Source organism: Anoplopoma fimbria, chromosome 20 (genome assembly GCF_027596085.1).
Source record: "Anoplopoma fimbria isolate UVic2021 breed Golden Eagle Sablefish chromosome 20, Afim_UVic_2022, whole genome shotgun sequence".
Classification (NCBI taxonomy): Eukaryota; Metazoa; Chordata; class Actinopteri; order Perciformes; family Anoplopomatidae; genus Anoplopoma; species Anoplopoma fimbria.
The window spans coordinates 10,824,404-10,841,279 of NC_072468.1; the positions used below are offsets into that span (position 1 = coordinate 10,824,404).

The window sequence follows — 16,876 nt, forward strand, 5'->3', positions numbered from 1 at the left end:
TTGTGACAGACTAGAGGGTAGCAGCTATCTTAGCAGCTACTCTCTCATGTCGGCCATATTAGTTCATAATGAATTTGTCATCAGCGTCCGTCATGGATTTCTTTATGTGAGCAGCGGTGTGTGGCCATTTGTCTGTTTGTGTATTCGTCTCTTTCTTTGTCTCCATAGGTGTCACACAGACTTTTTTTTCTCCCCCATTCCCTTTTCTTTATTTCCCACGCATCGTTATATTTGCCTTACTTTGTCATGAATCTGTCTAAATGACAACACTACAATGATGACATTTTGGCTGACATGACTGTAAACTTCAACTTGACTGGTTGGCAGAGGCATACAACCATGAGTTGGGGATTGTACTTTCAAGTTAGAACCATGATAACTGAACATTAAAGGGGAACTATGCCAATTTTCAAAATTCATACATGTTATTCCTACGTTCTAAGACAGTCCAAAAGTATGAGCAAACATGAACAACCCTCCCAAATCCCCAAATTAGAGTTTTAAATCTCTAACTTGTGATGTCATCAAGGTAAAGTGAGGGGATCCATAGACAATGAACTGGAAGATGTTCTAGATTACACTGAGAGTGCTCAGGAGAAGTATATGGTACTAATTTTGTAACTGACAACACTACAATAAAATAAAATAAAGCTCATTTGGGAATAAAAAAAGAACAAAAACTTAATCAGTCTCCCATTCATTGTCTAAGGAGCAGCTCCATGGACAGGAGGGGAGAGAGTAGCTCATGAAAATAACATATTGGAATTCTTTATGTAGGCGATTTATATTCTTATTTATATATTATAGTCAGTGTTCATATCCTGTTGCTATTTTGGTTCTGTCTATTCAACGCAAGCTACAGAAAAGCCTTCCTATACTGCAATTCCTTTTAACTTCTCAGCCGAAACATTTAAACACCAATATAATCTATGATCAGCTAAAATTGGCTAATTATGTCGAGGTCAGTCAGTTTTTACTTTCCTACAGAAAGTCCAGTAAATGGTAAATGGACTGTACTTGTATAGCGCTTTTCTAGTCTTCCGACCACTCAAAGCGCTTTTACATTACTAATCATTCACCCTTTCACACCCATTCATACACTGATGACAGGAGCTACCATGCAAGGTGCCACCTGACCATCAGGACCCTAACTAACATTCATACACATACATACACCGCAGGAACAGCCTGCGGGAGCAATTTGGGGTTAAGTGTCTTGCCCAAGGACACATCGACATGGACTGCCGGAGCCAGGGATCGAACCACCGATCCTCTGATTGGGGGACGACCCTGCTCTCCACTGAGCCCAGTCCCCCCCCCCCACTGCACTGTTTTCTTGTTTCCTTGCTTACTTTTATCTCTGTCAGTATTTGGTGTTCATCTCTTTCTTGCTCTCCACCTGTTGTATCCTGATCATTTCACTGTAACTCTTTGATCTCGGCTCAGCTTAAAACCCCTTACATTGATAACTCAAACCCATTTGGGTTAGCGTTTCATAATGTGTACTTTTCTCTCTGCCGTTACATTTTCTGCTTTGAGCCTGCTTACAAAAGCCAGTGAGATCGGCCTTAAGCAGCGGCAAACAAGGGGGAAAAAAGCATGCATGAATTTCAGGTCGCTGTCAGACAGCAGAGCAGGGAGTCGGTGTACCCATAATACGACTGGACAGTTTTAAATTAAAGTAAATTGAATAAGTCAAGTTGTATTTAAAATGAGATCAAACTTACCAGGCTTGGTTTGTAACATCCGGGTATCTCTCTCTCCGCTCTCTCTCTGCTTTTCCTCACACAGTGGCCCTGTATGCCATCAGCGCTGTTTACTTTGCTGGCGTGATGGTGCGCCTGATGCTGACTCTGACCCCGGTGGTGTGCATGCTGTCGGCGGTGGCTTTCTCAAGTGTCTTCGAGCACTATCTGGGAGACGACATGAAGAGGCAGAGCCCGCCCGCCGAGGACAGCAGCGACGAGGACGACAAGAAGAACGCCGGCAACCTCTACGACAAGGTTAGCCTCCGTCAGAACGTACAAGATGTCCTGTTGTTTGATGTGTTACCGCTCTGTACATTGACGTTCATGTTGCAGTGGAAGACATGATGCTGAAAGATGTTGTAGTTGACGCCACTGTTGCCAAGACAACCGGATCGCTTTGCGTTTTTCTCCAAGCTTAGCAACTAAAAAAACTAAAGCGCTATCTTCCTCCTGGTACGGTTGACGCACTTATGTTTTGCCACAAATCAAGCCTTTCCTTTTCCCCGGAGATGGTACCCGGGCGTAGACAAAATTGTGTGGTCAAGTTAAGCTCTTGAACCAATCCGGCGGGAACCTCTGGTTCCGAGAAGTGAGGCTGATGCGTAAACGTCTCAAACTTGCATTCTGTCTAATGGCCATCAATCAGGGGAGACTCCTCTGGTTGCAAAAAGAGCTCTGATTGTGTGTAGTCTACTTCTCACTTGATTTATAACCACTTCATTAGCCACCAAGCATTTGTTGTTTGTAGACCCATGGTCAACACAACGCAATGAAAAGTTTCCCATCTTCTGATATCAAACCAGCAGGCCACAACACAGGGACTTAACTTAATAAATGCATAAAATCTCAATATAAGTGGAACAAAAACAATCATTTATCTGGACCCTATAAACAGCAGAGCTTGTCATGCTGGATGAATCTCATAGAAATATATATTTTTTTCAATTGAAGATATTGTGTTCTGGTATCTGTGATTAAAACGCTAAATCAAGCTCCATCCTCATTACCTTCCTTCTCCTCCTTCCTCCTCAGTGAAACCAAATCACTGCTGTCCAATGTTTTTGTCATCCTTTTGCTGCTTTTCTTTCAAATGGATACAGTGGGACTGATGGAGAAACTCTTGTTAGAGTTTAAGTAAGCTTTAACTCATGGTTTCCCGTCGGTGTGTGCTCTGCCGTCCCCCTGCAGGCCGGTAAGGTGCGCAAACACGTGTCGGAGCAGGAGAAGGCCGAGGAGGGCCTGGGCCCAAACATCAAGTCCATAGTCACCATGCTGATGCTGATGCTGCTCATGATGTTCGCCGTCCACTGCACCTGGGTCACCAGCAACGCCTACTCCAGCCCCAGTGTGGTGCTGGCATCATACAACCACGACGGGTGAGAATAATACTATAGATGTGTTAATATATATTTGTATACAACAAACAATTTCCTTGTGAGAGATGTAGCCATGTAGATGTAGGTTTTCAGATACTAAATCCACCTCACTCTAATACAGTGGTGTTTTGTTGAATCTCACAGCAATGAAAAAATGCCATTGTAAAATTTGCATCTTTCCAGAAGCTGTGTACCCAGCACCCTGCAGACCATGTTATAACTATTTAGACTTTCTACTGAAGTAATGGTCTCTTTTAGTACCTAACAGATGGTTCTGCATCTTTCTCCCTCATCATTCTGTTGTGGGTTTAAACTATTTTGTTCATGTTGTAGTCTGTCTAAGTCTTTTTCAAACCTTCCTGTCACAGCTGGTCCACACTGACACTCTCTCTCCACAGACATCACACAAAAGCTGTACCACAGGTTATCTTCAAGCCAAGCTATTATGCTGTCAAACATGTTTACATTGCTTTACAGATATTAAGCATTAGCGGAACAAAAACATATTAACAGAAATCCGATCAGATTGGTATCAGCAGACACTATAAAGGGAGCAGGATTTAAAAATAAATGTAATGTATTATTTTTCACTCAGGATTTACAACAAGAAATTCTTATAACAGTCACCTTAACAATCGGCTGTTAATCAGGGGCCCCCAAGCCAATCTATCTGCTTTCTACTGGGTTGGTTTTAGAAATCAGGATATCATGAGACAAATGCACATAAAACAAACTATCTGCTTGGATAAGTACTATTACGTGTAGTGTAAATGCATTTTTGATATTTTGGTTAACTGGCCCTTTTAAACACATATTTACGATTTATCCTCTACCTACCTGACCTTTTACTTTCTCCACCAGCTCCCGTAACATCCTGGACGACTTCAGGGAGGCATACTATTGGCTGAGGCAGAACACGGACGAGCATGCCAGAGTGATGTCCTGGTGGGACTACGGCTACCAGATAGCGGGCATGGCAAACAGAACCACGCTGGTGGACAACAACACGTGGAACAACAGTCACATAGCGCTGGTGAGTGCTGCTGTGCTTTTTAATCCCATCTGACACATGTGGATTACTACTTTACTTGACTTTACTAGTCATGGGGAGTAATACACAACCTGTGGAACTTTCATTCAGTTGGACCATGAGGGGGCGCTACACATAATAATAATAATAATAATAATAATAATAATAATAATAATACATTTTATTTATAGAGCGCTTTTCAAAGTTCTCAAAGATGCTTTACAGACATTTAAAATCATCATTAAGAGCTACACACTAAAAATGTAGAACACACAGCATTCCTCACACATTAAAAGCAGTTCTGAAAAGGTGAGATTTGATTTCTGATTTGAACATTGAATATTGAACATTCATAACAAACGAGCATGGCACAATACAAATCAGACTATTAAACAGAAAATGTGTGCCCATTCAATACGAAACTTTCCAGATACGTTTGACGATGTTGAACCACGTGTGTAAAACTATTTTGAAATCACTATTTCCAACCATGTCATGTGCCCGGTGCAAATTCGACCATTAATCAAAATTGAAACATGTAACAAATGCCAAGAAATATGACGTGTGACTTTGCAATTACTAACAAGCTAGTGTGTGATTGGTCTCAATCCTTAAAAACCCAATTAAACCACTTTAGATATAACGTGGCAAAGATCCCAATGCAAATCGATGACAATTGTTTGTTGGAGCCTTGTTTTTTTTGTTTTTTTCTTTGGATGTTTCTTACTACTGTTGACTTTGGCTCTTTCCATGTTTACATAATTTGACAGGCCCTGGTTGAGTTTTTTTGTTCAATCACTTTGTGGAACTCAGAGTGTTGATTGATTTTAGGTCTTAGGTGCATTGCACCACCAAGTGGACACAACGTTGTATCACCACAGTGCACTGCACACCAGTGAAAGTGGTGTTTAAAAACTGGACAGTGAACTTGACTTTCAGTCACTAATATAGGTGAAGCTCTCAGATCTATTACAGAACTACTTTCTCAGACCTGACAAAGCTCAGCAAAGTGTAAAATCAACAGAGTGGCCCTATTAATATTCACTTAGGATTGTAAAACAGCTGATTTTTCGTGTTCCTTCAGGTGGGCAAAGCCATGTCATCCAATGAGACGGCAGCATATGAGATCATGAGGTCGCTGGACGTCGACTACGTCCTCATCATCTTCGGCGGGGTGATCGGCTACTCGGGAGACGACATCAACAAGTTCCTGTGGATGGTGCGCATCGCAGAGGGGGAGCATCCTAGGGACATCAGGGTGAGAGAGGCGTCACACAAACACACACACACACACACACACACACACACACTGTATCTCAGTCACTTTTTCTGGTAACATAGGAGAAGGGGAGCGCTCTGCAGCTGTGAAATATTTATCCAAGAGACGGCGGATGCCTGCTAAGTGGAATTCATATGAATGTTTAATGCTCTCTCTCTGAGGGAGGGAACTGCTGAGGGAAATCAATAGTCTGTGGGCCGAATTGTTTGGGTGCGAAATTGAATAAAATCATAGATCAAAGTGTCTGTGTGTGTGTGTGTGAATTCACTTATGTCTCCTTCCATCTGTCTCTCTGTTTCCTCTCAACACAGGAAAGTGACTACTTTACACCGCAGGGAGAGTTCAGAGTGGACAAAGCTGGTTCCCCGACGCTGCTCAACTGCCTTATGTACAAAATGTCTTACTACCGCTTTGGAGAAATGCAGGTACGTCATCATCAGCAACACTTATCTGCACTGCACTGTGTACTTCCATAACTGATGCAATAATTGATGGCAAAGACCACTGACAAAATAGTTTACAATAGGACAAATAGGATTTAGACACAAACAACTTCATCATGTCTTCGTCTCTGTTTCAGCTGGACTTCCGGACGCCGCCGGGCTTCGACCGGACGCGCAACGCCGAGATCGGCAACAAGGACATAAAGCTGAAGCACCTGGAGGAGGCCTTCACCTCAGAGCACTGGCTGGTCAGGATTTATAAGGTGAAAAAGCAGGAGAACAGGGACCGCGTGGAGCACAAGCTGCGAGGCGCCGACGCCACCAAGCAGAAGTACACCTCCAAAAAGGTAAGCACGGAGTCCAGACTAACACAGCAGGAACGTCACAGCAGCCATGTCTGTGTCATGGTGTCCAAGCAGAAGTCATGCTGAGAATGACTCAGAAGGTTTATCCACTTGAAAAAACACTTGGAGCCAAAACAACTGTGTGCACTATGCGGTTTGGATATAAACAAATCCATTATTCAGATATGATTCGGATACGCAAAATGAATTTCAATTTTTACAGAGCTATTGCCTGAGCCCCTCTTGTATAGTTGTTGAAAAGCTGTTTAGTTTTTTCCCCTCATGATCTGATATTGAAGCCTAGTATCTTTTGTGTAACTTGATTGTTGACATGAAACTATCAAGATAAAGTAAGGATCCATTTGCAAAGTGCAAAAAAAGGCCAAGTTTTTCTTATAGACACTTTAATCCTGCAATAGGGCCCACTGAGATTTGGACTGGGATTTTCCCAATGATAAAACCTCTCTGTTCATTTCTAAAAGGTACATTAACAACTACACAGTTTTATTTTATGTGTTTTTTTGGGGTTGCCTGTCTGGACCAGTTCTCTTTAAATTTGACACTAATGTCCACTTGGGCTGCGGTTGAAAAGTCTTTTCTGCTTAGGAAGGTTCCTAACTGAGTGAAATGATCCAAAAGTGGCCGCCATGATAAGTGCTGTTCTAATTCTCTAAATGTTAAGGAAAGGTGCTTCAATGCTTCCTTTATTAGCTCCTTTAGCATAGGATACACTGGACCATCCTCTACCAAAGGAAAGATGATAATGCCGCCCCACAATTCCTTGGGGCAGTAACATTTAAAGTGACGCACCATTCGGCCGTCCGTGAAAACAACGATATGCCTATCTTGCACAGGTTTAACAATTCTTGTCACAGTCACAAACTAATGGGATTCATGTTGATGAATATGAATAGTCAGAACATGTAACCAATAAGTGAAAAACAAAACAAGAATATTAAATAAAATGAACTTCGATTACAGAAGAAAGTTTAGGAGTTGAGAGGTCTTATTTATTTATATGGATAAAGTAAAGAAGAACTCTTACTTATACTTCTAAAAGAAAGGTTAATCTAGTTTTGCATCAAATGTATTTGCCCTCTGAAACTGAAGTTGTTACTGAAGAGAGTCAAAGCTAGCCCTGATATATTTTTTTGCTCATTCTCCCCTCTGCAGACGGCCAAGAGGAAGCGGGGCTTCATCAAGAACAAGCTCTCCCTCAAGAAGGGCAGGAAACTGACCAAGAAATCTTTATAGAAAGTCCACCACCAACCGAGGGCACACACTGTGGGACGGGAGAGGAGAAAAAAAAAATATAAACACAAAAAAACTTTCAACAAAAAAAACAAGCAGCAACAGTAAATCCACCAATCGAGATGAACATGGAACACCAGAGGTGGAGATGTTACCACCGCCTAAGAGAATGTGTCCAACCCCCAGCCGACGTTTGACCTGATAAGCGGGGTCAAGGTGAGACGTTGGCTAGTCCCAGATCCACCCCACGCTGGTTTTTAAACCCCCCTGAGGAACTGTGACCTTTGACCCGCTTTTCTTTTTTGTACTTGAATGTGCTGGGAGACAGAGAGAGAGAGATTAGCTGTCCTTCTAGCAGGGACTCAGTCTGGGACTGCTCTATGCATTGCATCATTGGGATAGAAACACAGAAAACAGACCACTGTTGTACACACATCCCCCATCAGCCCTGAACACCACACCTGATCACACTGAGGCAAAGAGTGACTTTAGGATGACTGGGATGGCGTTTCTAATCTTCATAGATATTCAATGTCATTGAAAAGGAGAGAAACTCAAATGTACCAGCCTACTTCTATTTTTTATTTTTTTCTCATGTGTTTAATTTCCTTTAAACTCTCCATTATTAACAGGAACATGCATGTACACATATGTGCCAACAAGGAGAAAGGATACATTTTTTTTTTTTAGAACAAGACACAATTCTTCAAAGGGTTATTCCTGTTTATTGCAACTTGGTCCATTTTTTGGTAGTTTCTTTCAGAAAAAGAAAAAAAATGTTTTACTCTGCAAGTTAATTGCTGAAACCTCAGAACACAAGACTTACTTCCTGGTTCAACTTTAATCCACTGTACTTGTCGTAGTCGTTCAGCCACACAGTTTTTCCTCTACAAAGAAGGAACATTGTCATTTTTTTTCTAATTAAAGGGTTACTCCAGCAGCTTATCATAGTCAGGGGACTCACAAAGAGGGTTAAAATTGTCCAAATTTGAGCGACATGACTTTTAGTTTTAGCTTGGGTCAAGCTCCAGAAACACTGGATACTACAGTTCCCATAAAACCTGGATAAACTGGATAGTGTCTTTCCTAAGATCATTCATGCCTCATAAACGTTCACTTCCTTTAAAAAAAGCCATTACTACCAGTTTGTTACACGGGCAAACTAGACATTATGCAGCTCTTTGATCCAACGCTGTGTTTCTCTCCTCTCAGACTTTGTTGTTGTGATGTCACCGTTCCTCTGGATCTGAGCAATGACTAAAACTAGTATAATATTATCTTAACTGATAGAAAGACTCAACTTGACCCAAACCAGAAAATCTTTTAACTGGTGCGCGTTATTCCTATCTGTATTATTCATACAATGTCGACCTGCACTGAAACTCAGGACAGAGTCAGAGCTACGAGAGACCGTCAGTGTTCAGCTTGCAACTCAGTCCTTATAACACAATTACATATCTTTGAAGAATGCAGTACCTAAAGCATCTTTGACAGTTAGGAAATGTGTCGCTCCCACAGTCCAGCAGAATCCATCCATCACTCCCAGCAGAATAGGTCACGTCAAGGAAGTGCAAACCCGTGCATTTCTGAGCTTCAGGGTGAGAAACAGACTGTTGGTTTTTAGTTATCAGGATGCAGGTTTACTAAACTGCCTGCTTTTGCTCTGAGGGTAAATTGCACTGGAGTAAAATCGAGAGCCACGGCGATGCGAGCAGAAACCATCTGGGAGTCACTACTACTTGAAAGTGCTTTCTTTTTTGTTGCTAGTAACATAACCTAACAAGCAAGATTTCGCTCACTTCTGCCAGTGTAACCATTTTAAAAATAAACATTTAAGGTGTAACACTCATTTACTCAATTTAAAACACTTTCTGCAGCCCAGAAGCATTTAAACCGCACTCTTCCAGTTGAAATAAAGTTCCTCCGTCAGTCCATCTAACCGAACCCTAACGGGAATCTTTCTAATTGGCTGAATTGACACCATTTTTCTTTTGTTCTGTCATACGAGTGGCGTAATATTTTCATACAACATGAGTGATCTGTTATGATTTGTAATTTGTTCCCTCATTTAAATCCTCTTCAATCTCGTTTCTTGAAGATATCCCAAGAAACCACTTTGATTCTGTTGTGAGGATTTGTCTGAGGAATGTAAAACCCGAGTGGAGAGGATAGCATCGGCCTTAACAGAATGAAAAAAACAAACAAAAAAATGTGTATGATTTCCAGAGCTCAGAGGCAGTGAGTGTATTTATTACATGGACGATGGAGGCTGCGATGGCTGAAGCAAGGGGCAGCGTTCTATCAGGAAAATGCAAGAGTCCCGTCCGATTTTTGATTTTCTAAGTCGAGGTTTCTTCCATCAATTGTAATGATCTGGATGCAGGTGTGAGAGTGAAACATGCCTTTTTTTGAATAAAGAGGTTGAAATAAAACTCCTGTTTGTTAAAAGTTCCTTTCGCTCATGTGCACAGTTATTATCCATCTACTTACCCTATATATTTCAAATGCATCTTTCCCCACACAGTACGTTTTCAGTGCCAGTTAAGACATTCTGTATACCCAACCTAGACCTGAACACACCACAGTACAGTCCAACTATGACCCGAAGAAAACATCAAGCTGACGATACAGGATGTTGTACAGTCGTTTTTAATGTTTTTATATTTTAAAATGTTACAGCCGCGACCATTCTCTAAAAAAAAAGATCATACAATAAAAACAAATCCACATTTAAAAAAAAGATCATACAATCGCATTGACAAAAATGCATGGTTTCTACACAAACTGTTTCAGCTCCGTTGTCGAAGCTAGAACATATATTCATTCAATACATCATTGAACGTGTTTGAAAATTACTACAATGAGCACTTCCACACTACTCGCAAAAAACAAACACACGGTTGTGACGACACCACAGAGATACGGACAGACGGGGGTCGAGGATCTTAACATGAATGAGAGGACGGTGTTTCGCCTTTAAATGACGAGCATCTTTAAAATGTGTTCTGACTCCACGTAACAGGAGGCGGAGTCTGTGGCATTGCTTTATTGTTTGCTAAAGTGGAAGGCACCAAGAGCACAGGAAAAGTGTGTCACTGTTTGGATTCAACCTCAAGAATATTACTTTTCTTTTGTCAAAAGATAAAAAAATGTGTCTTTTTATTTTTAATGTCCTTTTAAAAAAAAAAGAAAAGATTATTGCAAAATACTGCAGTCAACCAGATTATTGACAATTTGTAAAATTTGGCAAAAAATCTAACAATTTAAATCACAAACAATCTCCCTGTGTTTGCACCTGGAGTTGCTTGATTTCCATTTATTGGAATAAATTGCATAGTTTGTGTTGAACTGCCAACCGAATGTATTGAGGAGCACCTTCAGACGGCAAAAGCAGCCTTGCTCTCGTTTTCCGTTTCACTGACTACTGCAGATGTTCTCTTGCCAGATGTTTGATGAAAAAGGACGGATTACACAGGATCAAACTGGTGGGGTTTTTTTCTCTGTTTTAGCCCATTGACTACAAATTGCTTACATTTCTGATGACCAAAGGTTTTTAATTGGGAGTCCATTCCTTTCAGTATTGAAAATCCACTTGGAGAACTTTACCAGTATAGCTCAATTTTTGAAAAAGAAAAATATCTCAAAGGGCTTTTATAAACACTGTTTGCAGAGACTTGTTTGAGGTAGGCAAACAGTCAAAGTGAACATCACTTCACTTCTTTTTGGCAAAGATGTGTTTGCGTTGTCTCGTACTGAAGTTGTGAGCTAGATATTTTCCTCCAGTCAGTCAGCCCTGACTGTTCCTGTTTAGCACACTATCGGTTTGATGCGGTCTGATCATTTCCGAATGTACCAAGTGGAGTTGAAAAAACCCTAAATCAGGGCAATCAAGATGCTCAATCTGATGGATGAAGCAAATTGAATCTCTGATAGTTGATTTTGTACTAAATGAACAGAGCAGTAGTCAGTGGGCTTAGACATGGAAAAATAGTGGCACTGTCCTTTAAAAAAACAACTACAGAATGGACAGGCTGCACACTGTTGATGAACTGCAGACAGTATATGTTAATACAATGTCTTAATGTTTCCCCTGTTCCGTTTTGCCAATATAATGAAACATTTTACCATTAACACTCACTTTGATTCCACTCTGTCACAGGGGTCAAAGAGAGTGAAACACCTCACCAGCAACATTCAGTCCTCATCTTCATCGTCATCCCCTCCAAATGACAGCAGGCTGTTATTTTTGACTGTCTTTCCAGACTTAACCTCCTTCTTCTCCCCCTCCTTCTCCTCCTCCTCCTCTTGATCCTCCTCCTGATCCTCCTCCTGCTGCTCCTCTTTCTTCTTCTCTTCCTCCTTCCTCTTCTTCTCTACCCCATCACTCTTCTTCTTCTTTTTGCTGGAGCTGGCAGTGATGCCCTGGAATTTGTCTGAGGAGGAGCGCTTGGCTGGTTTCTTGAACAGGATTTTACCATCGGGAGGAGGTTCGTCGTCTGTGGGACAGGATGGATGATGAGATTACAAACATTCAACTGGGCCGAACCATTCTGCGTGTCTAGTAAAACAAACAAAGCCCACTTTACATTAAAAAAAAAAAAATTGCTCAGTCCCTCTCACCTTTCTCTGCCCCACCTCCAGGACGCATGTCGCCCTTGATCTTCTTCACGTCCTCTGCGGTCAGGTCTCCTCCTTTTAGAACCACAACTTGAGGTAGCTCGTCATCTCGATCACTCCCGCTGTCGTCATCCAGTGTCGGCATCGCCTGGCGCTGAGGGGGGGGAGGAGATATAAAATGAAGACAAAGAGGGTTTTCTTAAGCGGACACCCATCCTATGACACAGCTGGTCCCGTTTAAAAACAAAGTTCAATAACCGTACTGGGTGAACATAACATCAGTGGATGAGAGCAATCAAGAGACAGCGGTGTGTTGCACGTTTCGAATAGTTTGAATGGACGGCTCGGCGGCCCAATGCAAAGGTTGTGTCTTGATTCAAAGCTAGAGATGTAGTTATTCAGCAGACGGTCACTGAAACCCAATACAACAACACATAAAGCTGCTAGAAGAGAAAGCCACCGCTACGGCCTATACTCAAGCTAGCTAACGCCATATGCTGCTAGCTCAATGATAAAGGAACTAGCCAAACCACCGCGTACCTTGGTGTCAACATTCGGTCCTTCTTTGTAGCCGACGTCATTTTTAAACTTCTTCAGGAAGGACGGCTCCGCGGGCTTCACCCACGACACGCCGCTGGCCTTGCTTCTGTTCATTGCAAAAGGAGTAATACGGCACAAACACCCAAATGAAATACAGGCCCTTCACAGATTGTTCGTTAAGCACAGGTATTCACCAAAACACAGGAGGATACGTCATTAAAATGAGCCGCTACGGGTCACGTGACTTCAGAAGCGACTGCAATTGGCTCATGCGTAGAAGTGAAGTAAAGGTGGCGACAGTGGGATCGGAAGTTGTTTTCAAAATAAAATGGTACATTTTTGTCGGCGTAGAAAACGAGTACATTTCGTCGTGTGGTAATTAATTTACCAGAAGAACATTTTTGTTTTGATTTAGTTAGATGACAACTGAAGGTTTAAAAGATTTTGACATGGCATTTATTATTTTTTGGATTAACTATTTGCTTACTATTATTATTGTCGCCTGAAGGCGACATTTTCGGGAGATACCTCTCAAAGTGACAAAAAAATAATTCAATGTCTGTAATATTTGGTTCTCGAAGCCTTTAACATGGGTGAGGTCTGTGCTACGGAGCTATCGGGTTCAAAGTAGGGTTTTGTTTTGAAAAATCTCTACCACGATTTCTCATACTTATGCTTTACGTCTTGACACTTCTATGAGCGGTGTAACTACTACAGATTCCGGTTCGGACTACGAGTGTCATTCAAACATGATTTCAGGGTCTGTTTGTGCGTTAATAGCGGGCTTTTTGGGAGCCGCTGCCTCGTTGTCTGCCAAGCTGTCGCTCGGTGCAGACTACTTGAGGGAGATGTGTGAGTCGGGGCTCAAGGTCTGGACTCAAACCCACGGTGGAACTTCAGCCTGTGACTGGGTGAGACCAACTTTACGTACTTACAGTTCAATGGACGAACACATCAGTCAAAACACCCTGGAACCCTCCTGTGGTCTTTGTAAACTAACTTGGAGTCCCAGTCCCCAAACTGGCATACTATTTAGTATACCAGGAAAAGATTTATGACGAGTTCCTATCGCATCATGTTTGCATGCGGCAACCTCTGGTTCTGTCTCGTGAAGCTGATGCGGAAGTGTCTTAAAACCTTAATTCTCTCTACTGACCATCAGGGGGCGACTCCTCTGGTTCCAAAAGGAGGTCAGATTGTATAGACGTCTATGAGAAAATGACTCTACTTCTCAGTTGATTTATTCCCTCAGTAAACATTGTAAACATGAGTTTATGGTCTCAATCTCTAGTTTCAAGTCTTCTTCAATACAGCATGATGTTCATTTAGTAAATGATGGTCCATTTAGAGTCAAATAGACCATAAATCAGATTATGCTTTAGGGAGGTCTTACTGTGATTGACAGGTCTCTATGTCATTCCTGCGCATTCCAAATATGGTAAAGTCCATTCATCTGTTGCAAAAAAAACCAAGATGGGTTGGGCCGTATTCCAAGATGGTCAAATCGCCTAACTCAAGGCCTAAAAATGGCAGTCCACAAACTCATCGGTGACCTCACGACAATTAGGTCCATTTCTTATATACAGTCTATGCTTGCATACTGCAAAATGCGACTGGATGTAGTAGATCATCCTGTTTTTTTTGGCATACCACATTTGACATACCATGTAATGGGACATACTAAACATTTATCTGGCTTACTAAATAATATAATGGTATGGGCATTGGAACGCACAGTTAGTATGTCCCAATACATGGTATGTCAAATACAGAATGCCAAAAGGATGTTCTACTACATTTGGTCATGCTTTGCCGAATATGTAAGCCAGCATGTTTTTCTGGCTATTCTGACCCACAATCCTTTGCGAAGCAGAAATTAGAGCAAAGGGGTCAAAGTTCAAGGTGCCATGGTATGACGAAGTATTATGTCCCAATTGAATGCATACTGCATGCAACAGTACACACTTTGTGAGTGCTGCTGCAATATGTACTAAAAATAAAAATAATAAGTATGTGGAACGCAGCTTAAGTTAGGCCAAATTCGAGGAGACGGAACATACCACCATTAGATGAGGGGTGGCTGGTCTTTATAATCATGTCCTTTTGACATAAGCTAATGGTAAAAACGTGATATACAAACAGCGCATACAGACAATTGTCATCCATCCGTGGTTGTGTGGCTGACTGCTGCTTCCTGAATCTTTGCAGCTCCACATCCCCCTGCGGCTGCTCTGTGGAGGCCTGCTGTTCGCCTGCAACGCCGTCATGTGGACCTTCTTCTCCAAGGCCCTCCGACACTGCTCCTCTTCAGCCAGGGCCACAGTCACTACCACCGCATCCAACTTCATCTCCTCAGTAAGCATTTCCACCTATTATGGAGATCTCGTAGGCTATTCACTTTATTGATTCAGTTTCAACACTACTGAGCCTGTGAAAAGAAATGTACACGGCAGCTTAAATCATTTAAGCAAGTTGTGTCTCACAGCGAGTCTCTTCTGTCTGTGTGTCCAGGCCGTCTTGGGGAGGGTGATTTTTGGAGAGAGTCATGCTGCTCTGTGGTGGGCGGGAATCTCTCTGACGCTCTGCGGACTGCTGGTGCTTCACGGATCAACACCTCGGACACTCCCACAGGAGGAGGGCAAAAAGGACGAGTAACGTAGCTCTTTACGGAAACACATAATGGAATTTCTCTGGCACTTTAAAGTGGAAATGTTGCTTATAATGGACAACGTGTCTTAATGTAACAGTAGACTATGTGGCACAGAGCTGATGGTACATTCACATGAAGAAAACATGCAGTTCTAATGAATTCATCGCCGGACTTTTCCTCGCTTGTCCTGGTTGGTGTTTACATTCCAACCTCAGACCTGCAACACCTGGCTGACCACATAACTAATGAGGAATTAAATTCCCCAGAGTACATGCTTATTTTTCTTGGGGGTCCCATCAAGAGACCATTGTGCACCACATTAAAGGACGCCTATCGCTCTGTATCCGTGTGCAGCTTTGGGACTCTGTTCACAGTCTCTCACACAGAACACTGAAGTTGGAAGATGGCGACAGTGATGTCATGGAAAAGCCATTATCGCTACTTTGTTGATGCAGAATTTTTTTATAGTGGATTTAACTGAAGATGAGTTTCAGCTCTATGAAAGACACGATGGATGTACCCCTGGAATATAGCAGGAAAAAAAGTGGTGTGTGCCCGGCTCCAGCTGTCTTACTGAAACCTGGGAAAAGACCCGGGGAAATCAGCTCTTTTTCTGAGCTGTATCCTCAAAAATACTTTTCTTTTTTTTACTGGGGGCCTGGCTATGGTTTAAACAATCTATTTACCTGTAAACTTAAGTTGACTGATGCATGAAGATGTTTTAAACTATCGCTGTGTAAGATTTAACAGTCAACTCCTAGATTTGTGCACTCATTTACAGAAGGTTTTTATTTGTGAAATCTCTGAATGTTGGTCCTTTATGGTCACTAACCTTTTAATTTGAGGCGATTTTAACATCCATCTCTTTGATGTCCAGCCAACCCATTTGTCTTCATTGAATTTACTCTTTCATTCCTGCATGTTGTAGATTTTAGTTAACGCTTTTATTCCCTCTCATCTCAACTATTGCAATTAAATAGATTTGAAGATATTTATTCATCTGTTTTTAAAGAACTGCATGGTTTGCCACAGTTAAATCTTCCTTGACAACTTTAAAACCAGTCCAAAGACTCCTCTCTTTTCCAGTTTAGCCTATAATAATTATTATCACAAAAGGCATGCCTGACCAAACTCAGATTTTTACTTTATTAAGTTGTTTGTGCAATACTGTTGTGTCTTGGTTCTATCAAGATACTCCATGCGTTTATTTATATTTTCTCTTATTTATGTCTGTGTTTTCATTTTATCATTCCTGTGTTTTATTTGATGCCTTTGTAAAGGACTTTGGGCTACGTTTTAATAAAAAAATGCTCTATAAATAAACCTGACTTTACTTGACTTGACTGTCTGGTTCATTTTCTCCCGACTTGCACTCATAAACCTAAATGTGCAATGAGGGTCATCTGGAGTTACAGACCTGCTTTGACTAAACTGATTGGAGTGTTTTTGAGGCTGCAGCCACTGACCTGGATGAATTCTCTAATGTCAAAACTATCTGACATTGTTCATCAGCTTTTGTGAGTGACACAGTCAGTCATTTAGCAGACGCTTTTATCCAAAGCGACTTACAATCAGTAGTATATTACATATCATTCACC

At 41.6% G+C, this 16,876-nt stretch overlaps 3 protein-coding genes across 3 annotated transcripts in view; 2 read left to right on the plus strand and 1 right to left on the minus strand.

Moving 5' to 3' along the window:
- Positions 1-9,922, plus strand: part of LOC129109289 (dolichyl-diphosphooligosaccharide--protein glycosyltransferase subunit STT3B-like) — a 49,258-nt gene extending 39,336 nt beyond the window's left edge. The window contains exons 10-16 of the mRNA XM_054621319.1: positions 1,792-2,003; positions 2,937-3,124; positions 3,986-4,157; positions 5,239-5,412; positions 5,745-5,858; positions 6,014-6,223; positions 7,394-9,922. Of these exons, the coding sequence (XP_054477294.1) occupies positions 1,792-2,003; positions 2,937-3,124; positions 3,986-4,157; positions 5,239-5,412; positions 5,745-5,858; positions 6,014-6,223; positions 7,394-7,474 (1,151 nt within the window). The 3' untranslated portion in view covers positions 7,475-9,922. The remainder of the gene's footprint in view (positions 1-1,791; positions 2,004-2,936; positions 3,125-3,985; positions 4,158-5,238; positions 5,413-5,744; positions 5,859-6,013; positions 6,224-7,393) is intronic.
- A 182-nt stretch (positions 9,923-10,104) lies between these two features.
- kiaa1143 (KIAA1143 ortholog) lies at positions 10,105-12,854 on the minus strand. Its single transcript, XM_054621884.1, has 3 exons — positions 12,629-12,854; positions 12,092-12,242; positions 10,105-11,967 (listed from the first exon to the last, which is right to left on the minus strand). Exons 1-3 carry the CDS (start codon positions 12,740-12,742, stop codon positions 11,666-11,668), a joined length of 567 nt encoding a protein of 188 aa, XP_054477859.1. The 5' UTR covers positions 12,743-12,854; the 3' UTR covers positions 10,105-11,665.
- A 306-nt stretch (positions 12,855-13,160) lies between these two features.
- Positions 13,161-16,616, plus strand: LOC129109951 (transmembrane protein 42-like). Its single transcript, XM_054622103.1, has 3 exons — positions 13,161-13,539; positions 14,837-14,983; positions 15,140-16,616. Exons 1-3 carry the CDS (start codon positions 13,324-13,326, stop codon positions 15,281-15,283), a joined length of 507 nt encoding a protein of 168 aa, XP_054478078.1. The 5' UTR covers positions 13,161-13,323; the 3' UTR covers positions 15,284-16,616.
- The last annotated feature ends 260 nt before the right edge of the window (positions 16,617-16,876 follow it).

Excerpts from the sequence above, each read along its gene's own strand:
- kiaa1143 (XM_054621884.1), bottom strand. The coding sequence starts at position 12,742 with ATGAACAGAAGCAAGGCCAGCGGCGTGTCGTGGGTGAAGCCCGCGGAG. Across the intron at positions 12,243-12,628 it reads GACCGAATGTTGACACCAAG|CGCCAGGCGATGCCGACACT; the intron begins GTACGCGGTGGT and ends CCCCCCCCTCAG. Across the intron at positions 11,968-12,091 it reads TGGAGGTGGGGCAGAGAAAG|ACGACGAACCTCCTCCCGAT; the intron begins GTGAGAGGGACT and ends CCTGTCCCACAG.
- LOC129109951 (XM_054622103.1), top strand. The coding sequence starts at position 13,324 with ATGAGCGGTGTAACTACTACAGATTCCGGTTCGGACTACGAGTGTCAT. Across the intron at positions 13,540-14,836 it reads GAACTTCAGCCTGTGACTGG|CTCCACATCCCCCTGCGGCT; the intron begins GTGAGACCAACT and ends GAATCTTTGCAG. Across the intron at positions 14,984-15,139 it reads CATCCAACTTCATCTCCTCA|GCCGTCTTGGGGAGGGTGAT; the intron begins GTAAGCATTTCC and ends CTGTGTGTCCAG.